The sequence below is a fragment of the Schistocerca gregaria genome, chromosome 9 (assembly GCF_023897955.1).
Source record: "Schistocerca gregaria isolate iqSchGreg1 chromosome 9, iqSchGreg1.2, whole genome shotgun sequence".
Lineage (NCBI taxonomy): Eukaryota > Metazoa > Arthropoda > Insecta > Orthoptera > Acrididae > Schistocerca > Schistocerca gregaria.
This window is the reverse complement of record NC_064928.1, coordinates 28431828-28451894: the sequence shown is the minus strand read 5'-3', so window position 1 is coordinate 28451894 and position 20067 is coordinate 28431828. Positions and strand designations below refer to the sequence as shown.

General features: G+C 47.0%; 1 protein-coding gene across 5 annotated transcripts in view; it reads left to right on the top strand.

Moving 5' to 3' along the window:
• Positions 1–20067, top strand: part of LOC126291558 (cytochrome P450 4C1-like) — a 136190-nt gene that overhangs the window by 95656 nt on the left and 20467 nt on the right. For all 5 annotated transcript variants that reach the window (XM_049985074.1, XM_049985071.1, XM_049985070.1 and 2 more), the window contains one exon: positions 4888–5118. In XM_049985074.1, coding sequence (XP_049841031.1) covers positions 4888–5118 — 231 coding nt within the window. The remainder of the gene's footprint in view (positions 1–4887; positions 5119–20067) is intronic.

Sequence of the window (20067 nt, the reverse complement as noted above, 5' to 3'; positions counted from 1 at the left end):
AATCTATTGTCGTTTCTTGGTGCGAAGTTATCACGTGGTTCGTAATTATTGTTTCTTCGTACTGTGTCTTGTGGATTCCACTGCTTTTTGCTTTCGTTTTCACGTACGCTTCGTCTTTTTCTTGCGTCATCTTCCGAAAATATGAACTCTAGTTCCCTTAGAATACCTTTAAATGCTTCGACGTCATTGCCTCCGCGACCTACTAATGATTGCTGGTATTTCAATGGTAGCTTCATCGCGCATAATTTAATCAACTCTCCGTCACTGTATGGTACATCTAAGCATTGATTTTTGTTTGCCATTACTTCGAAAAATTTCACGGGTCTCTTCTCTCCTGAATTTTCAAAGTATGGGTTCTGCAATAATTCGTACTTCACTCTGATCTGAGCTTCGCTGGACCAATATCGTGAGAGAAACTTCTCTCTCAAATCTTCGTACGATCGGCATTTCGCTGCAACATTTTGCATGATTTCTGCGACTGTTCCTGACATGTGTGCACATATAAAGTCTAATTTGTGTGCTAGCGTCCAGTGTTCTGGTAATACTACTTGGAATTGATCAATAAAAGTTCGTGGATGTAATGAGTTTCCTTCTCGAAAGTGTTGAAATTTTCGGACTGTGAGGAAATGATCGTTGTCGTACTTCGTCATAGTTCCATATGAAATTCGCGATTCTTCGTCACTTTTGTTTCTGATCATTTCTCTCGTCGTTCTTTCCCTTTGTGGTAGACCCATTGGATATTGTCCACTGTAACTTTCGCCTACCCTTGCGTAGTATCGTTGGAGTGGTACGCAATAATTTTCTTCCATCGGTTGTGAACGTGTAGCTGAATGCATTGCACTGTACTCTTCACGACCTGGCTTTCCATTGTCACGTATGTTACTTTCCGCCTGTGATTGGAATCGCAAATGCGTAATATCTTCGTTAATTGCTTGTTTTTCCGGTGCTGTTACAGATACGGATGTGGCTGCAGACTCTGTGCTTGTTCGATCCTGTTCACTACGCTCTTCAATGGTTTGCAACAACTCTGCTCGCAATTTCTGAAATTGTCGCTTCGTTTGCGCTTCTATTTTGACTATGCGGTTATCATATCTTTTCAGCGCAGTTTTTGTGATACGTTTGTGTAACACACTGTTTTCAACAATTTCACGCGCTGTACCTGCTGCTTGTCTAGTAATTTCGTTTATCTGTTTCTTTAGTTTCTTGACTTCTCCCTGGGTGTTGTTACGTAATGTTTTGATCTCGTCCTGAATGTCATTACGCAATGTTTGTACGTCCACTTGTACCTTGTCAATGTCTGTTCTCAACTGATTGTAACCTGTTATTAAGTTTTCTATCACTTTATCGAGATTCTTTTGCCTCGTCTTCAATATGACTTAGGTGTAACTGAATTTTTTTGTTTTGTTCTTTAACCGCACGCATTTGTCTCGTGGTTTCTGCATTTTGTTTCGTCATTTCTGCATTCTGAATTTTAATTTGGTTCGCAATTTCTTTATTTTGTCATGTCACGGTTTCCGTCATTAATTGTAATAATTCTACCAGATTGGTGGATCCTATTGCGTTTTCTTCCGACGTCCTACGCTCTGTGTTTTCGCCCAAGTGTTAGTTCGCAACCGATTGCATTGAAATGTGCTGTGACACGTTTCTGCTCGCATTCCTTTTACTCTGTGGTGAGAGAGCTCTGATTACTTGTACTATGGGTTCTACGCATTCAAGACGCAAGTTAGAATCCTCATCGACTGTCTCACTACTTTCCTGCTCCTCTGTCGTATGCTGACCTAGGTTTTCTGTGCTTTGGCGTACATTATCCTTGTTATGGTGCGTTATATGTCCAATTTCTAGCGATACTGCATCGTCTGTTGTACTGTCCTCTATTCTCTGTCCATTTTCATACTGGGTCTCTACCTAAATTCGGTAAAGGTCTCGATCTGCCATTGCTTATCTTTCCGAATCCCTTATTTTCTGTTTTAAAAGCAATTCATGCGCTTTACTTCGCGTTAACATGCGCTCATACGATCTCACCCGTTTCATAAACTTTTTGTTCACACGACTTGACACTACCAAGACTGACAATCCATTCACTTACTTGTTGGGTCAGAATCAACTTGTCAACGATGTATCCGCCACCTGTGCGCTTGCGTTGGAGAGAATACTTAATTCTAACAATTTTCAAAATTTATAACTTAATTATGCTGTTGTCTCTGCTAGAATGTTATTGAATACTTTCTTGAACTCTTTTACTATCTATCTCTGCAGTTACTGTTTTCGACTATGTATAACTTTATGAAAAAAAAATTTACTACGAAATTTTTTTAGCAGGATATTTTTCTGACCTAGTTAGGCATGTGGTCGACCTTCAATCATGGTATTTTACCATCCTGGCAGGGTCGCCATTTTCTAAACATTCATGGTGGTGTCTGTTTGTTCTATATTGTGTCTCCCTACCACTTTCGCACAACGACGCTCTGAGCATGTTTTTTTAGGGAATTAATTAGTTTGAAGCTGGGACCTGTTGCTGGTAAGGAGACGCCAGACCACACATGACATGTAGAATTCAGAAGAGTTCAGTGAGACTAGCTATGATATAACCAAATACTTAATGATCTCAGCGTCAGCTCCACTGCACTCCCTGTAAAAGAATCTTAATACTAACTAAATTTAGTGGAAGGGGCTCAAGGCTTTCCTATTTTTAGTTAGCTGGTAAAATAACGTCGAAAAAGCAGTTAAGTTTACCATTGGAAATTTATTCTAATCACAAAATATCGTTTATAAATTGCACTATTGATAAAAGGAAATGTTTTAATACAGGATGGTAACAACCACCTGCGTTCAACAAAAATGTGAACGAATATTCCCTGAGGGGGGTTTCCAAGTTCTACAATGGATCGAAGGATGACCTATGCCATATCACATCTATAATCTAGGTTTAAATTAAGTTTCACAAAAGAGAAAACTATCAAAATGGTCTACAGTAATGCTGAATTATCTTTATTTACTTATCTAACTTGTCGTAAATTACAGTGGCTGATGTGGCTTCTCAATAACTATATAACAGAAAAATCATCGCGTTTCAGATCTTTACTTCAAGTGGCAAATGTGAACACCATGAGCTTTAATTGACGATCGACACTAGTATTACGCAAAAAAAGGGGGTATAACAGATGAGACTTCTGCAGTTCTGACTGAAGCCTTATGCGCTCAAAAATGCGGCATCGCGTGCGTTCATTACCTTGTCGGTGTTTAGGCAGCGTCAGGGCAGCGGCGGGCAGCACAGCTCCGCTCACCTCGCCATCTCGGAAGCAACTCTCATCTTCTCTTTACTACAATTTACCGAAGTTGGTTTAAAAAAAACTATCTGGCTGTGTTTTCATCTGACCAACCAGGGTCTCAATATTAACCTTAAGCTCCGCCTACAAAGATTCTGTCTATCCAATGAGAAACGTTATACTTTTCGTGGTGAGGCAATGTTTTTAAAGTTTGCAACGTAACAGAGACGCTAAAACGTCTCACGCTAAAACCTGCAGCTGGTGTGGTCCTTTTAGCGTTATCGTAAGATCTATACTGTTCTTCTGGAGGGCTCTAGCTTTTAACATGGGCTGGAGGGTGGTCCTTGACGTAACAGGGACGCGAAAAAGTCTCACGCTAAAACGTGCGGGTGGTAGTCTTAGAGAAAGGCTGGCGACGTGGGTGTCCAGTCCATCCCTTATCGTAGGGCCTTCTAGCTTACCACGGTTCTGCTCTGGGCTTCTGTTGTCGCTTCTCCCCTCGGAACTGCGTGTGCCTCACGGTGGGAAGGTACGATATGCATTTAGGCATTCTTGTATTAGTCTGTGGTATTCCATTTGCTCACTCGTTACTCGTATTACTTTGGTTAATGTCACGATTTATTCCGAGCTATGTGACCTACTACTGGATTTGCTTATCATGTCAGGGTTTTCGTGGAAGGTGTTGGATTTGCCTGACACCTTACAAATTTGCAGGATTTTTTACATGACTGGTACCACTTCCTCGTATGCAATCACGGCATGACAATCTTCACATTTTTATGGACACTTTTACTCTTAATTAAGTTTATACAGGGTGTTTCAGAAGTGGTGGTCAATATTCAGGGATATGACAGTAATAATCATTCAGAACAAAAAAGTTAAGTAAACATGGGCTCTAAAACGCATACCCTAAGAGCTATGAGAAATTCTTGATCTTGCAGACTGTGAAACAAATCTCTTCTACTGCAAGCTCTTTGCTTTCCATATTTTGGGAAATGTTAATGTGGACCAAAAAAATATGAAAATGTCCAGTAAACATGTCCTCTAAAATGCATACCTTGTAAGTTATGAGCTCTTACTCATTAGAAGAGTTGGGTTTTGAAGTATCGAAGATGAACAAGTGCTCGTAGCTCTTAAGGTATGCATTTTAGAGCACATGTTTATTGTACATTTTTTTCTTGTTTTAGTACATACTGCCACTTCAAAATATGGAAAGCAAAGAGCTTGCGGTAGAGGAGATTTGTTTCACAGTCTGCAAATCAAAAATTGCTCGTAGCTCTTATGGTATCCGTTTTAGAGACCATGTTTATCTAAATTTTTTGTTCTGAATGATCATTACTGTCACATTCCTGAATATTGAACATAACTTCTGAAACACCCTGTATAACATTCCTTTCAGTTTTTCTTTTTTTGTGGCACCTGAAGATGAGATTTACATCCTGAAACCTGGGTTATCCATGTAAAGGATCTGTGACGAACAGCTGGAGTGGATCTATTCATCTTGAAAAATTATTGTGACTGCTGTCATTAGAAGGACCAGTGTTGCAAGGCCCCCCAGGGAGTACTTCCTCCCCAACCTCAAATGGAGGCGCTGTTTGTCAGATGCCGGTGGTGTTTACAGAAGATGATGGTGCGGCCGTGGACGCGGAGCAAGGCGCTGCTCCGTCTGACTCCAAAGGGCCGTGCCGTCTTCAAGTACCTGGCGCTGCTGCGGAAGCGGGTAGAGGAGGTCATCGCCATAAGGTCGGCGGCCAAAGAGGACGGACCGGCCAAGACGCGGCAGCGACTGCTGGAGACTCTGGTGAAGCCCGGCGGGCAGACCGCCGTGCCAGTCTCGGAGGTCCGGGACGAGGTGCGGCACAGCCAGCTGGTCTGGCACTTCTGATTGTCCTCTAATCGCACCTCACAGTGCCTATCCTCCACTGACTTATCCTTCTTCATCTCAACCCCTTTCTTGTCCTCCACCTTCCCCTTCGCTTTCAGTGTGCACAATTCTCCCATTTCTTTACGTCTATTTTGTCGACTTCTCCATTCCCGTCTTCTCCAGCCTCTGTTTTTGTCTGCCTTTTTTCCTCACTTCTTGTTATTATTCTTATTATTGCAGGTCATTCTAAATGATGGACCCACTTTCAAAAATTCGTGTATATTCGAGTACAAATTCAAAATGTAAAAGCTTTATACCACTGGAAATGGGGAAGTTTCAAAGTTCCTGACGGGCGGTGATGATTTCAGAAGCGGCCGGTAGAGTTCACGCTGCAATAGGGCCGTCATTCCGTTTCCCTGTCAGTTGTGAGTGGCGCACAAGGCTTTCTGCGTTCTTGAGTTCACTTCTGAACACCACTGTTCTCTTGGTTTTTTTTTTTTTTAGATTGTGTTTTTCATTTTAGTCTGCAGTACTGTGCGAGGCCCCCAGTCGACTTAAATTAAAATTTGAAGATTGATTTGTTTAAAAAAAGTTTGTTCTGATGTGACTTCTGAAATTTTCCCGGCGTATTTGTTGTTCTAATAATTTCCGGGTATGCAGCCGGATCCCGTCGACATTCTGCCACGATATTTCGGCCCAGAGACGTCCGGCCATCATCAGGTGAGTACACAACTACTGAAGAGCCCAGGTGCAGTCGCGGTATTTATACCGATTCTCGCGCACGTGTTGACATGCGCGGCATAGCCGAGTTGTACGTGCTGTCCTCGGGGGTGAAAGTAAAAGATCATCTAGTCATTGAGTATCGAATGACGCTGTCTATTCCGCTGTGAATGTATAATTTTAATAACAGGATTCCAAGTTTTATCCAGTTGAAAGCCATTGTCACGATTTATAAGATTATCGGCAAGACGTATTTCCACTGATTCCTTGATTACGGAATCCCAAAATCCGGAAACCGGAGCTAAAATTTTTGTTCCATTGTATTCCATTGAATGCCCCAATGAAATACAGTACTGCTGATTTGGACGGTTGCCGCAGGCGGGTGTATTTTCATGTTCTGTACATCGTTCATGGACAGTTCTTGTCTGGCCAATATATGCAGAGCGACATTCACAGGGAATTTTGTAGACGCCTGCTTTCTTCAGTTGTAAATCGTCTTTAACGGATCCAACCAGGGCCCAGTTCCTTGCTGGTGGACGGAAGACAACCTTGATTTTATTCTTCTTCAGTAATCGGCCTATTTTCGACGACACATTCCCGACGTATGGAAGAAACGCAGTTGATGTAAAGTCGTCATCAGCGTCCTCAGTGCGCTGCTTCTTGTTATGACAGTTGCGAATGGCCTTTCTTATTTGGCGTGAAGTGTAGCCATTCTCTTTAAAAACCTTCTCCAAGTGTTCTAATTCTGCGTGGAGGTTTTCATCGTCCGATATTACATGCGCTCGATGTATTAAGGTACTGAGAACACCGGCTGTTTGTGCTGGGTGGTGGCAGCTTGACGCCTGGAGATACAGATCTGTGTGGGTCGGTTTCCTGTACACAGAATGTCCTGATGACCCATCATTTTTACGGCATACTAGCACGTCTACAAATGGTAAAGTACCATCTTTTTCAATCTCCATCGTGAATTTCACCACCGAGGGCAGCACGTACAACTCGGCTATGCCGCGCTTGTCAACACGTGCGCGAGAATCGGTATAAATACCGCGACTGCATCTGGGCTCTTCAGTAGTTGTGTACTCACCTGATGATGGCCGGACGTCTCTGGGCCGAAATATCGTGGCAGAATGTCGACGGGATCGGGCTGCATACCCAGAAATTATTAGAAAAAAAGTTTGTTCTATCTGAAATTCTTGTTATCCAGGCCCTAAGTCCTGAGTTGTTCAATGTCCAGTGTGTGGCCTTCTGCCGAGCTTTTATGTGAAATATTTTTTTTAAGTAAGGCCTTCAGCCGTGTGTATTCTTTAAAGCAATTTTTGTAACTTGTGTTCAGGCCTTCAGCCTGCACAAATGTTAGGGGTAAAATATCGAATAAGGGAGTTACCTCCATTTTTCTTGCAGGGGGATGGAAACCCCAAGATCATCCTCATCTGACTGGTCATCGCCCGTCATGACCACATAGTCTTCGGTGTATTTTCTGCTGCAGTCGTCATCGTCTGATAAAGTAATTACAATATTATCAACGGAGTCTTCCCTTACACCTTTTTCTATCAATCACATAATGTGTCTTCTGTGGCTTGTATCGTTTTACTAATTCCACAAGTTCCGTTGTACATTTATACTCACTTACGCACACCTTTCCACTTATACACATGGCAAGAAACTCACAGTAGTAGCGGAGTGCACACGTAGACACACAAACCTGAATGTAGCAGGTGGCCCAACTGAAAGCAGAGGCAACACTGGGGCGTTGCCATGGTAATGTAAACAAAAGCTCACGATCTGATTGGCGGTTGTGGATTCTCGGACATGCACCAAGGCCTTTTCAACTGTCAGAGCTCTTCTCTCGCTGTATGGAGTATAAATACCTGACCACAGGAACACGATTGGCCATCTAGAGGGTTGGATACCCTCGTTCGAAGGCGACAGATTCCAGAGCCTACGTTTTCAAAGAGCTTGTTGCTGTTGCGTTTGCTGTCCATCTGTCTGCCTGCCTGCCTGCCTGCCTGCCTCCTCGCGCCTGTTCGGGGCTCGCCGCCACCTGCTATCCGTCCGTCGTCATCCGTTCGCTGCAATCCATCGCCGTCGCTGCCTGCGTCTGTCGCCGTTCGTCCACCGTGAAGCTTCCCACCTGCACTGTCATCTACACCTCCCCCTCCCCCTCAGCCACTGTCACTTCCTGAAGTGCCGCCCCTGGCTTCCCTCCTTACACCTCACCTCCCAATCTACCACTCACCCATTCCCCCATCTCCTCCCACCCTTCCTCCACCCTCCACAACCTCAACAGCTCCCACTCCTGCCCCCACCCTCACATACGTTTCTGTTGTTGCCTCTACTTCCGCCCATCAGGTGGTCCACTTCCCCTCTCTCAGCCCACATCACTTCAGCATCTGCATACCCCGCACATGTCACGTCACACCGGGCCACCATTGCCGCCACTGAACCAGCTGCTTTTCCCTGCACCTCCACCAGGCCACTGGGATCTGCCACCTGCCACCTCCCTCTCCTCCCTGTGCCTCTCTCCTCCTCACAGCCTACAGTCTACAGTCTCCAAAAAACCCCAAAAGCGCATCATTGCCGACTCTGCTCCCACCCCACAAAAAGTCACCACCTCCTCCCCTTCCTCCCATTGTCTCCATGGACGCCACCCCCCCTCCAGCCACCCAAACCCCAGCCGCCACCACTTGCATCTTTGTCCTGTCCAACCCAGACCCTAAGTTCCTTGATGCCTGTACCATCACCATGGAGATACGAAAGCATCTACCTGGTGCTCCCATCTCCCAACTAATTCCCAGCAGGGACTAAGTCATTATGAAGTCCCCGTTTGCTCTCTGTAAACCCCCACATGTTATGTTTGGCCCCCATGCATTCCTGACACCCTTCCTCTCCTCTTCCTCTCCTCATCAGCCCCAGCCTCCCCACCTACACCTTAATGGTCACCAGACTCAGCCTGGTGATCACAGAGGATGCGGTGTTGGTGGAACTGAATTCCCACTCAGACCTGGAAATCTGTTTTGCTGGCCCCGTGTCCACAATGTCTCTTGTCGCACTTACCTCATGCGTGCCTTTTCGGAGTCCGCCCCCTCCACTGACCATCTCCTCACCCAGGGTGCCCTGATTTACCACTGTCACCACCCTGTTGAATCCTCCAAATCACCTCCCCAATCCTATCACTGCCAGCGATGCCTCATGTACAACGATCACCTGAGCCCCAACTGCGAAATCCGCACCTGTCCCTATTGCAAGGCCTTCCACTTTCTTAAAAACTGCCCCAATCTCTCTGCTCCTCCTTCCTGTAACACCTGCAACATCCCCCATCCCACCTACTCCCACAAGTGTAAAGCCAAATCCCCTCCTGCCGCCCCTGAGCTCACAGTCCCTGCCCATCCTGTTGATCCCTCCCATCCACCCCAACAATTCCCTCTGTCCAATCCAAACATTCACCCTTTTCAGCGCCCCCACACATTCAAACAGATCTCCTGCTCCATTTTCCACCTGAACACCTTTGCCACTGACTCCCACAACGAAGCCCACTTCACCCACCTCGACAACCTAGTTTAAACCCCTTCCATCTCTCCCCCCTCTCTTCCCACCATAGCATAGCACGAGTGTCACATCCTCTTCCCGAACATCCACTCCTTCCACACCAACAAACACCTACTCCTGAACACTCTCTCCCACCACCAGGTCAACACCTTCCTCTTGAACAAAACCTTTCTCCAGCCGCATCATTCTATTTGCACCTCTCCCTATATCCTCCACCGCACTGACACTCCTGATCCTCGAGCCAGGGTGGAGTCACGATTGGCCACCTTAAGCATATGGCCGTCCAGCCAAAATCCCTAGTCAATGACCCCAACAAACACCTTATCCTCTGTGTCTTATTCCCCTCCCTCACCATCACCTGCGCCACTATCTATGTCTGCTCCACTGCTCCTCTTTCTTATGACTTCATCTCTCACACTGACTGCACCTTACCCAACTATGTTATTCGTGCTGACATTAACATCCCTAGCCACTCCCCTGCCGCCCTTCAGCAGCGGCATCAGTTCCTCCGCACGATCCATGGTGATCTTGTTCCCCTTCCCCAGCACACCCATCCCGAAATCGACATCACCCCCAATGTTGTCTCTGCCTCTGCCAACGTCCTTGGGTGTATCACCGCCGGCATCCTTGACCCCACAGGTAGTGACCACCTCTCCGTCCTTCTCACCGTCATGTCTGCTCACCATCCCCCTCCCTGCACCCCCTCCCAAGGTCATCCATGACTACCATCGTGCCAACTGGGATGCCTACCAGGAATCCATCGCCATCCATGTGTGCTGGACTTGTACATAGTGATTGTTTTGTGCTACTCAGCCTGTCGATACTTTTGTGCTCCGGTCATACTTTGCCTTGTGTTCTTTTAATTGTCCCTGTGTGTGTTTTTTTTGTGTGCGATGCTTTTTTACGGTTTTCATCTCCATTTTACGGTCCCCCCTTTTTGTCTATTGTCATTAATAATGTTACCCTTTTTTTTTACACATATGTACACCATGTTTTCTCCTTTCTGTTATTTTTAAATGTCTTCTGTAGTATGTTTTATGTCTTTCGGCTGAAGAGCAGCGCGTATGCTGCTTCCAGCCCGCCCCGATGGGCAACTGAAGTACGAGAAAGAAAAAAACAACGAACTGGCCACGGGCTTCACGTGGTACGGAGAGTGGCGCACCCCCACGGCGAAGTCAGCTGCGCAGGCGCGCGCCGCGCGGCTGAGACCCCTAGCGGCTACCCAGGTTCCTCACCTTCCGACACCAGAGGAATAATGCAAATACAAGTGTCATCCAAACTCACTTCAGGCCGATTAATAAAGCCGTATGCGCGGCTGATTGGCAAGTTCAGCCACCTGATTCCTAAGGTTTCTCCTATTCTCCACGCATACTGGGACCTCTCCTGCGTGTATTGTTGTGCTTGTGTTCGACGATGATGATGAGAGAACTTGGAGGGTGAAACCCAGTCCCAGCACGTTGTGTACTCCTCACATACAGCAGCAACTCCCCTCATTCATTTGATTCGTACTGATAGATTGTGTGGGAGACGACTAGCACTTCAACTCATGTAAACAGGAAGACACAACTCTCAACCGTTTTCAAGAAAACGCAGTTTGAAAATTATGTACGTGCTCATATTCATTGTACGGTCGGTAGCATTCGACGATCCTGTAGCGTAAGTGCTTGGTTCGATACACGCAAGGTCTCTCGATCGAAACTTTCTGTTGGTACTGCTTTGTCTTTTTCATTGCCACGTAATTACCCAATTAATTCTGACTTATTATGACTATAGACGACATAATTGTCTAGAGAGATTTAACAACTGTATTGATATTTAAATTAATTTTCATTTAGTGTGCCGTCTCAGTAACACATTTTTAATTTGATAGTAACCCATCTTGTGTATACAGAATCACATATATATGATTCCCAACTACCGAGATGTGAAGATGATCCAGAGTGATCGAAACACGTAATCTGGTGTACTGTATGTGATTCTGAGTATACAAGACGCGTTCCTGATGCAACCACAAAGATCTGAAGATGATCCAGAGTGACAAACATGTAATCTCATTAAAAGTGTGCAACTGTGATGGCGCAATGAATGAGAATTATCGGAGACTTAGAGTGAGCAAACTATCAATGTTTCGTCATTCATTTATTATCTTGATGCTCTCTACTCAGAAAATTGTCTCCCAAGAGACCACTGGCTCATTCTGATCAGTATAGGCACGACGAGGAAACTTCCGGGATGCAGAGTATTGAAGTAGTATCTGCAAAATATACTCCGCTGATGTACCTTGCACTATTTTTTGAGACAGTTCAGGAACCTTATAAGCTACTACAAAATCTCGCGTATGTCATTGAACAGAAAGGGGATACAGCTTCTGGAGCAGATTGCATAAAAATCCATTCAATCGTACGGCGTCTGCTATTTGCAGCAATACATGTTTCGATATGCGTAGTACGCCGGCAATTTGTGTCATCGCTGAGAACCGTGTATGAACGTAAACCAAGTTTGTTTTGCAACAGACACAGTGAAAAACCCATGCGGAGGTAAAAATTCATTGCAAGTGCTGTATTATCACCGTATTTATTGATTTCCATGTTTCTGTCATAAGTATCATCCCGGTTTGCGCAGTGCAAAATAAGTTACACAATATACTCGTCACAACTTAAGATCAAATAATATATCGGGTGATCGGTCACACATGCTTGGAATGACATGGGGCTTTATTAGAACAAAAAAAGTAATAAAAAATACGAAAGTTCAAAAAATGTCCGACAGATGGCGCTTCATCTTATCAGAATAGTAATAATTAGCATAACAAAGTAAGACAAAGCAAAGATGATGTTATGATGTTCTTTACAGGAAATGCTCAATATGTCCACCATCATTCGTCAACAATAGCTGTAGTCGAGGACTAATGTTGTGAACAGCACTGTAAAGCATGTCCGGAGTTATGGTGAGGCACTGGCGTCGGGTGTTGTCTTTCAGCATCCCTAGAGATGTCGGTCGATCACGATACACTTGCAACTTCAGGTAACCCCAATAATCGCACGGACTGAGGTCTGGGGACCTGAGAGGGCAAGCATGACGAAAGTGGCGGCTGAGCACACGGTCATCACCAAACGACGCCCGCAAGAGATCTTTCACACGTCTAGCAATGTGGGGTGGAGCGTCATCCTGGATAAACATCGTACGTTCCAGCAGGTGTTTATCAGCCAGGCTGGGGATGATGCGATTCTGTAACATATCGGCGTACCTCTCACCCGTCACGGTAGCAATTACAAAACCAGAATCACGCGTTTCCTCGAAGAAAAAAGGCCCCATAACGGTAGATGTGGTAAATGCAACCCATACCGTGACTTTCTCGTCGTGCAATGGAGTTTCCACGACAGTTCTAGGATATTCGGTAGCCCAAATTCTGCAGTTGTCGGCGTTGACTGACCCTCGGAGCGTGAAATGAGCCTCGTCTGTCTACAACACGTTACTCAACCAATCGTCATCTTCCGCCATCTTTTGAAACGCCCACACCGCAAATGCCCTCCGCTTCACTAAATCGCCAGGTAACAGTTCATGATGCCGATGAATTTTGTACGGATAGCATCGGAGGGTACGCCTCAGTGCCAACCAAACAGTAGTGTATGGAATGCCGGTGCGACGTGCGACGTGCGACTGCACGAGCGCTGACTTCCCCGGGTATAGACGAACCCGCTACAGTGTTCATTTCTTCCTGAACTGTCTGAGCAGCATTACGTCTTGTGCTCGGTCGGCCTCTACGGGGTCTATCGCCTAAACAACCCGTGGCTTCGAACTTCGAAATCATTCTCGCCACAGGTGCATTTGTCAACGGACCTTCACCCGTTCGACTCCCCTTCCTATGGCGATAGGATCGTAACGCTGAACTAGCACATTCCCCATTCTGATAACACAGCTTCACTAAAAGCGCATTTTCAGGTAACGTCAACATGCTGCGACTGCTGGCGCATCTGATTCTCTCTCTCATTACAGCCCCTTTTATACACGATTGTCATGCGCAGTCATTGACGTTTTGCTGTCCAGCACCATCTGTCGGACATTTTGTGAACTTTGGTTTTTTTTTGTTCTAATTAAACCCCACGTCATTCCAAGCATGAGTGTCAATTTTTACCTCTCTATCTACATTATTCCGTGGTTTATTAAGTTTTCAAATTTATACTGGCTTTTTGATCACCCAGTAGACAAAATGACCACACTAATTTGATGTAAAGTTCTGGTGTATGCATTTTTATTTAAATTTCCTTACGAAAATTTTTTTCTCCTTTTTTCTGGAGGCAGATTATGAAATTATTGTGTTATTATGTACTCATAATTTGCAAAGTCATCAGTTTTTAGAATTACTTGGGAACGAAAAATTAGATCTCGCATTTATGACACTAAGAGCAGAGCCATTCGGTCTTCTATTACGAACTAGATATTGAGTCACGGTCCATCGGCGCCTGGCTCCTGTCTCTTTTTGCACGTGGAACACCCGAGATAGTCGGAGGGTCCACGAACAACGAATCCAGATAGTTGGGGAAACTGGGCGGTATTTCGCTCGGGACTGTACGTCCCTGTGTTTGTCCAGCAGGAAGGACCAAAAATCTAACACTTCTTTGTCATGGTCGTGGAAGAAGCAGTATAGCGACGTCCCTTTAAACCAGAGGACTGCATTTGTACAGCCGGCTGGCGGGTGGATGGCATCAGGGTGGAAGAGCTCCGGAGTCAACCGGCGCGGGCGGCCGCCATAAGAGTGGGGCTAACACTCGTCATGTGAGCAGCCAACTTGTAGCTGGCGTACCAGATGTCACCCGATCTCGATCAGAATCAGTTGCTGAGCAAAGTGGGCAAAAAGGCGCGCCATGGAGTGGAACCGTTGGCGATTAGCGAGTTTGTCATTCACTGTCGCGTACCACGGAGCCCGCACTTCCGCGGGGAGAGAGGATAGACGGATGAGCGCACGCCACACTCTCCTCTGCCGTACGGCGGGGCAGCGCCGATGTACCGCGTCGGCGTGCTGGCGTCTTTCCAACTGGCGGTAGGAGTCGATCGTGTGAAGACCGGGTCGTTCTGCAAATGGCTGCGGTCCACGAGGAGCGTTCTTGTTGTTGCTGTGGTCCTCATTCCTGAGCCTGGTTTGATGCAGCTCTCCATGCTACTCTGTCCTGTGCAAGCTGCTTGTTCATCTCCCAGTACCTACTGCAGCCTACATCCTTCTGAATCTGCTTAGTGTGTTCATCTCTTGCTCTCCCTCTACGATTTTTACCCTTCACGCTGACCTCCAATGCTATATTTGTGATCCCTTGATGCCTCAGAACACGTCGTACCAACCGGTCCCATCTTCTTGTCAAGTTGTGCCACAAACTCCTCTTCTCCCCAATTCTATTCAATACCTCCTCATTAGTTACGTGATCCATCTAATCTTCAGCATTCTTCTGTAGCACCACATTTCGAAAGCTTCTATTCTCTTCTTGTCCAAACTATTTATCGTCCATGTTTCACTTCCATACATGGCTACACTCCATACAAATTTTTCTTCTTCAGAAACTCTTTCCTTACCATTGCCAGTCTACATTTTATATCCTCTCTACTTCGAGCATCATCAGTTATTTTGATCCACAAATAGCAAAACTCCTTTACTACTTTAAGTGTCTCATTTCCTAATCTAATTCCCTCAGCATCACCCGACTTAATTCGACTACATTCCATTATCCACGTTTTGCTTTTGTTGATGTTCATCTTATATCCTCCTTTCAAGACACTGTCCATTCCGTTCAACTGCTCTTCCAAGCCCTTTGGTGTCTGACAGAATTACTATGTCATCGGCGAACCTGAAAGTTTTTATTTCTTCTGCGTGGATTTTAATACCTAATCCGAATTTTTCTTTTGTTTCCCTTACTGCTTGCTCAATATACAGATTGAGTAACATCGGGGAAAGGCTGCAACCCTGTCTTACTCCCTTCCCAACCACTGCTTCTCTTCATGCCCCTCGAAATCCAAACTGACCTTCCCCGAGGTCGGCTTCTTCCAGTTTTTCCATTCGTCTCGTTCTTATGTGACTGAATGGTGGTGAAATATGGCCGACAGGGACTGGATGGGCGCGGCGATAGTGACCCCGCTTCGACGACAGCGGCGCCTGTCAGGCTGAGTTGCTCAGAGTGCCACAGTCGGCGGGCGCATCCTTCCGAGAAACACTGGCCGCGCTCTGCTTGACGTGAGGCCGAACGCAACGCGTCATAACGAATTTTAAAATCAAGTTCAGTACCGTCCGAATGCAGCTCGTAGCCTTGTAGCAATCGGAATGGACGTCGGTAGCACACGGGCGACATGGTTTAATTTTGGAGCTGACATTATTAAGGTACTGTACCCGCTGGAACATGTCCGTCGTGCGTCGCGTGTGGAGTGGCACACTCGACGGTACTTGACCGCTGCAGTACGTTCAGTATGGCCCTGGATGAGTATCCGTAAACGTGTGAGCGCGGCTGCTTTAGAGATGGACACTGCCGCGCCCGGGGCCGGCTCTGCCCGCATCCCTATACTTCGTCTTCTGCAGATTCACCACACTGCCCGACGCAGTACCGTACTGTTGAAGCCACTGTAGCGCCACCCGTACGTCGTCCTCTGACCTGGCTAGGAATACACTACGTGATCAAAAGTATCCGCACACCCCCAAAAACATACGTTTTTGTTATTTGCTGCATTGTGCTACCAGACATCGTGAGAGAGCGGAATGACGCTCTCTGCGCAACTCACGGACTTCGAACGTGGTCAGGTGATTGGGTATCACTTGTGTGATACGTCTGTACCTGGGATTTCCACGCTCCTGAACATCCCTAGGTCCACTGTTTCCGATGTGATAGTGAAGTGCAAACGTGAAGGGACACACATATTACAAATGCGTTCAGGCCGATCTCGTCTTCTGACTGGCAGAGACCGTCGACAGTCGAAGACGGTTGTAATATCTAATAGGCAGACACCTGTCCAGACCATCACACAGGAATTCCAAACTGCATCAGGATCCATTGTAAGTACTATGACAGTTCGACGGGAGGCGAGAAAACTTGGATTTCATGTACGAGCGGCTGCTCATAAGCCACACATCACGCCGGTAAATGCCGGACGATGTAAGGAGCGTAAACATTGAACGATTGAACAGTGGGAAAACTTTATGTGGAGTAATGAATCACGGTACCTAATGTGGCGCTCGTATGAGAGGGTGTCGGTATGGCGAATACCCCATGAACGTCATCGGCCAGCGAGTGTAGTGCCTACAGTAAAAGTCGGAGGCCTTGGTGTTATGGTGTGGTCGTGTTTTTCATGGAGAGGGCTTTCACCCCTGTGTGGCACAATCACAGCACAGGATTATAATGATGTTCTAAGCACCTTCTTGCTTCCCACTGTAGAAGAGCAATTCGGCGATGGCGATTGCATCTTTCAACACGATCGAGCACCTCTTCATAGTGCACTGCCTGTGGGTAAGTGGTTACATGACGGAAACATTTCTGTAATGCACTGGCCTGCGCAGAATCGTGACCTGAATCCTACAGAACAGCTTTGGGATGTTTTGAAACGCCGACTTGATACCAGGCCTCACCGACTTATATCGGTACCTCTCCTCAGTGCAGCACTGTGGGAAGAATGGGCTCCATTATTCAAGAAACCTGCCAGTACCTAACTGAACGTATGCCTCCCAGAGTCGAAGCTGCCAAGGCTAAGGGTGGGCCAACACCACATTGAATTCCTGCATTCTCGATAGTTGACGCCAAGAACTTGAAAGTCGTTTTCATCGATATGGCCTGGTACTTTCGATCACATAGTGTACGTCTGCCACAGCCCACAAATGCTATGCGCACGGCAGGTCTGACGCAACTAATCCACTACATCAATGTGGAATTGTAAGCTCGCTCACACGATTGGCATCGGCGCCAAAGATCCCCAATCCCATGGCGACAGGTCTCACCGCGGAGGTGAGAAACGCTCATTCTGCACGGTGCCCTACTGCGTCTTATCTGTTGGCGAGGCGAGGCAACGCCGCAGGTATAATTTCGGTGGTGATTAAAAGCCGTTGGCCGCATCTCATCGGCAACTGTCGAATCTCGGAGCCATCGTGACACGTGCACCCCGTCCAAGCGGCTGGCCGAGTGGCTGCTGAGGTGCACGTACCCGCGATTCTGCCCGTGTGTAGGATCCAGGGGTCTCGTAGCGCGAGGTCCTGTGCCGGTAGCGGGGCCAAAGTATAGGTGTCGGTCCTCGGGCTGCAGAACGCAGTTGAATGCGCCGACCACTATGTAATGCTCCACATTCTCTTGAAACAACGACATCGCCTCGTCGGAGAAGAAGCTGACCATTTCTCGACGAGCCTAATGGTCAGCACGACGCTCCGCTGTGACGGAAGGCAGGTCAAGTCCGACGCCTCAGTCCCTTCTCCTACCACTGTGGCCGTGCCACCACCACCACCACCTTCAAATGGCGCTGAGCACTATGGGACTTAACATCGGAGGACATCTGTCCCATAGAACTTAGAACTACTTAAACCGGATGTTGTGTACGTAGTTCCGCGTAGTCAGCGCGTACACAACTTCCCCACTAGAGCGCGCCCCACTAAGCACAACAGCGCAGGCGCAGCGCTCGCCCGTCTCCGCACTACGAGATGGCGCTGCTTCCAACGATCCGCGTATTAATATATAACGCAGCCAATGACATGGCTGCTAACGTAGAACCTTTTCTCCTCGCGGATCACACTCGCGCAGTAACACATGAACGCGCGATGCATTATAACGAGTGTACAGACCTCCGATTAGTCAGTCTGCACCAGTCTGTACCAGTCTGTACCAGTCTGTACGAGTTCTACTTTTGTCTGTACCAGTCTATAGTCAAGAGTCAGTCTGTGCCTAATAAGATTTTGCTGACACTCGCCTACTTCGTTGGAGCGACAAGTCAAATAATCTGATGGTGTGTGGACACTAGTGTGTACTGAAGCGCCTAGAACCGCTCGCCCAAACCGGCCGGCTCACGTGGCACAGACGTTGAACTTCTCTTCCATTACTGCGAGCGTCTGTGTAAGTTAACAACGTATCCTGTCACTACAGTACTGCTGTAGTCAGCGTGATGTGAACTGACACATCTCCAGGAACCACGTGACATCGTACCACTCGTGAATGTGGCTAGTCTACCATAAAAGGCGAAGTGCGGAAGAAACATCTAGCGTGCGACTCAGTAGCTCTTTTTTTTCCTTGTGACATGGAGACGAACTGTTTCCGGACATGGCTTGCTATGTAAAACGTGATCTTCTAACTCCCCTCCACAATCTCTATAAGTCCGTTGCATGAATTTCGAAACATCCTGTATCAATTCCCCAGGAGTTCGCAGCCGAGCGAGATAAACGATAGGTCCGTAGTTGCCTTTCGCAACTGTTATAAGTTGGTTTTGTGCGTAAACAGAAAGTTGAAGTGGGCGAAAGGAAAGGAATGGGAGTGGTTACCGGCACTGGGACATTACGCGGACTCCTTCACAACTGGGGTGTTCCGAGATGGCGGTGCACTGTCGTCCTGGAAGAGGAGGTGCTTCGTCAAGTTGAAGAGAACCCATCGACGAGTACTCGAGCCACTGCAGGTGATTCACTCGTCAGTCTGGAGGCTTCTGCATGAACACCAACACCAACCACATACCATCAGAAAGCACACGCTATGCTCCGGACGCATTCTGTGGCATTTGCCAATCTCTGTACTTGATTTTTACACCGTTGTATGGATTTTTCTCTCTTTCCAAGGCGAATCTTGTTCACCGACGAAGCGAATTTAAACATGGAAGGTGTTTTGAACGCTCAAAACAACCATATTCAGTATGAAGAAAACTCTAAATGCACTTGTACACGAAGATTTCAGCATAGCTCCGGCGCCAGTGTTCAGGTAGCTGCTCGTATCAGGGATGGTGCTGTGACTGGGCCGTTCGTCCTTGCTCCCCACCTAACGGTGTCAGGTACTCGATATTCCTGCAACAAGTGCTCACGAAAACGGTTGAGAGTTGTGTCTCCCTGTTTGCACTCGTTGACGTCCTAGTCTTGCCCTACACATCCTGTCTGAATGAATGACATCGGTAAGGGGAAGTCCGCGGGGTGCTCTCGTGAGCTTAATGTACCCACCTGATGGTCGGTTCACGTCACCAGTGTCAGGGCTTCTCAGTTCATAAGACTCTGGGGAGAGGTTTGGAACGTAAGCTGGGATGTGAGTGCAGCCTGGTGAGCTTAATGTACCCACCTGATGGTCGGTTCACGTCACCAGTGTCAGGTCTTCTCAGTCCATAAGACTCCGGGGAGAGGTTTGGAACGTAAGCTGGGATGTGAGTGCAGCCTGGTGAGCTTAATGTACCCACCTGATGGTCGGTTCACGTCACCAGTGTCAGGTCTTCTCAGTCCATAAGACTCCGGGGAGAGGTTTGGAACGTAAGCTGGGATGTGAGTGCAGCCTGGTGAGCAGGGGGTTCACGCCGCCACACTGCCCCCTTTGCTGCCGGGACGAGGGGAAGGCAGGAGGCGGCAGGTGGAGGACCCGCAGCTAGGGCCACAGTTGGCAGTTCTGTGTGCTACAAGTCCACTACTCACTTGCAACTTCAATCTTGCATTCAAATGCACTATGATACAATCGCAAAATGAGCTAAATTTTCTGATGA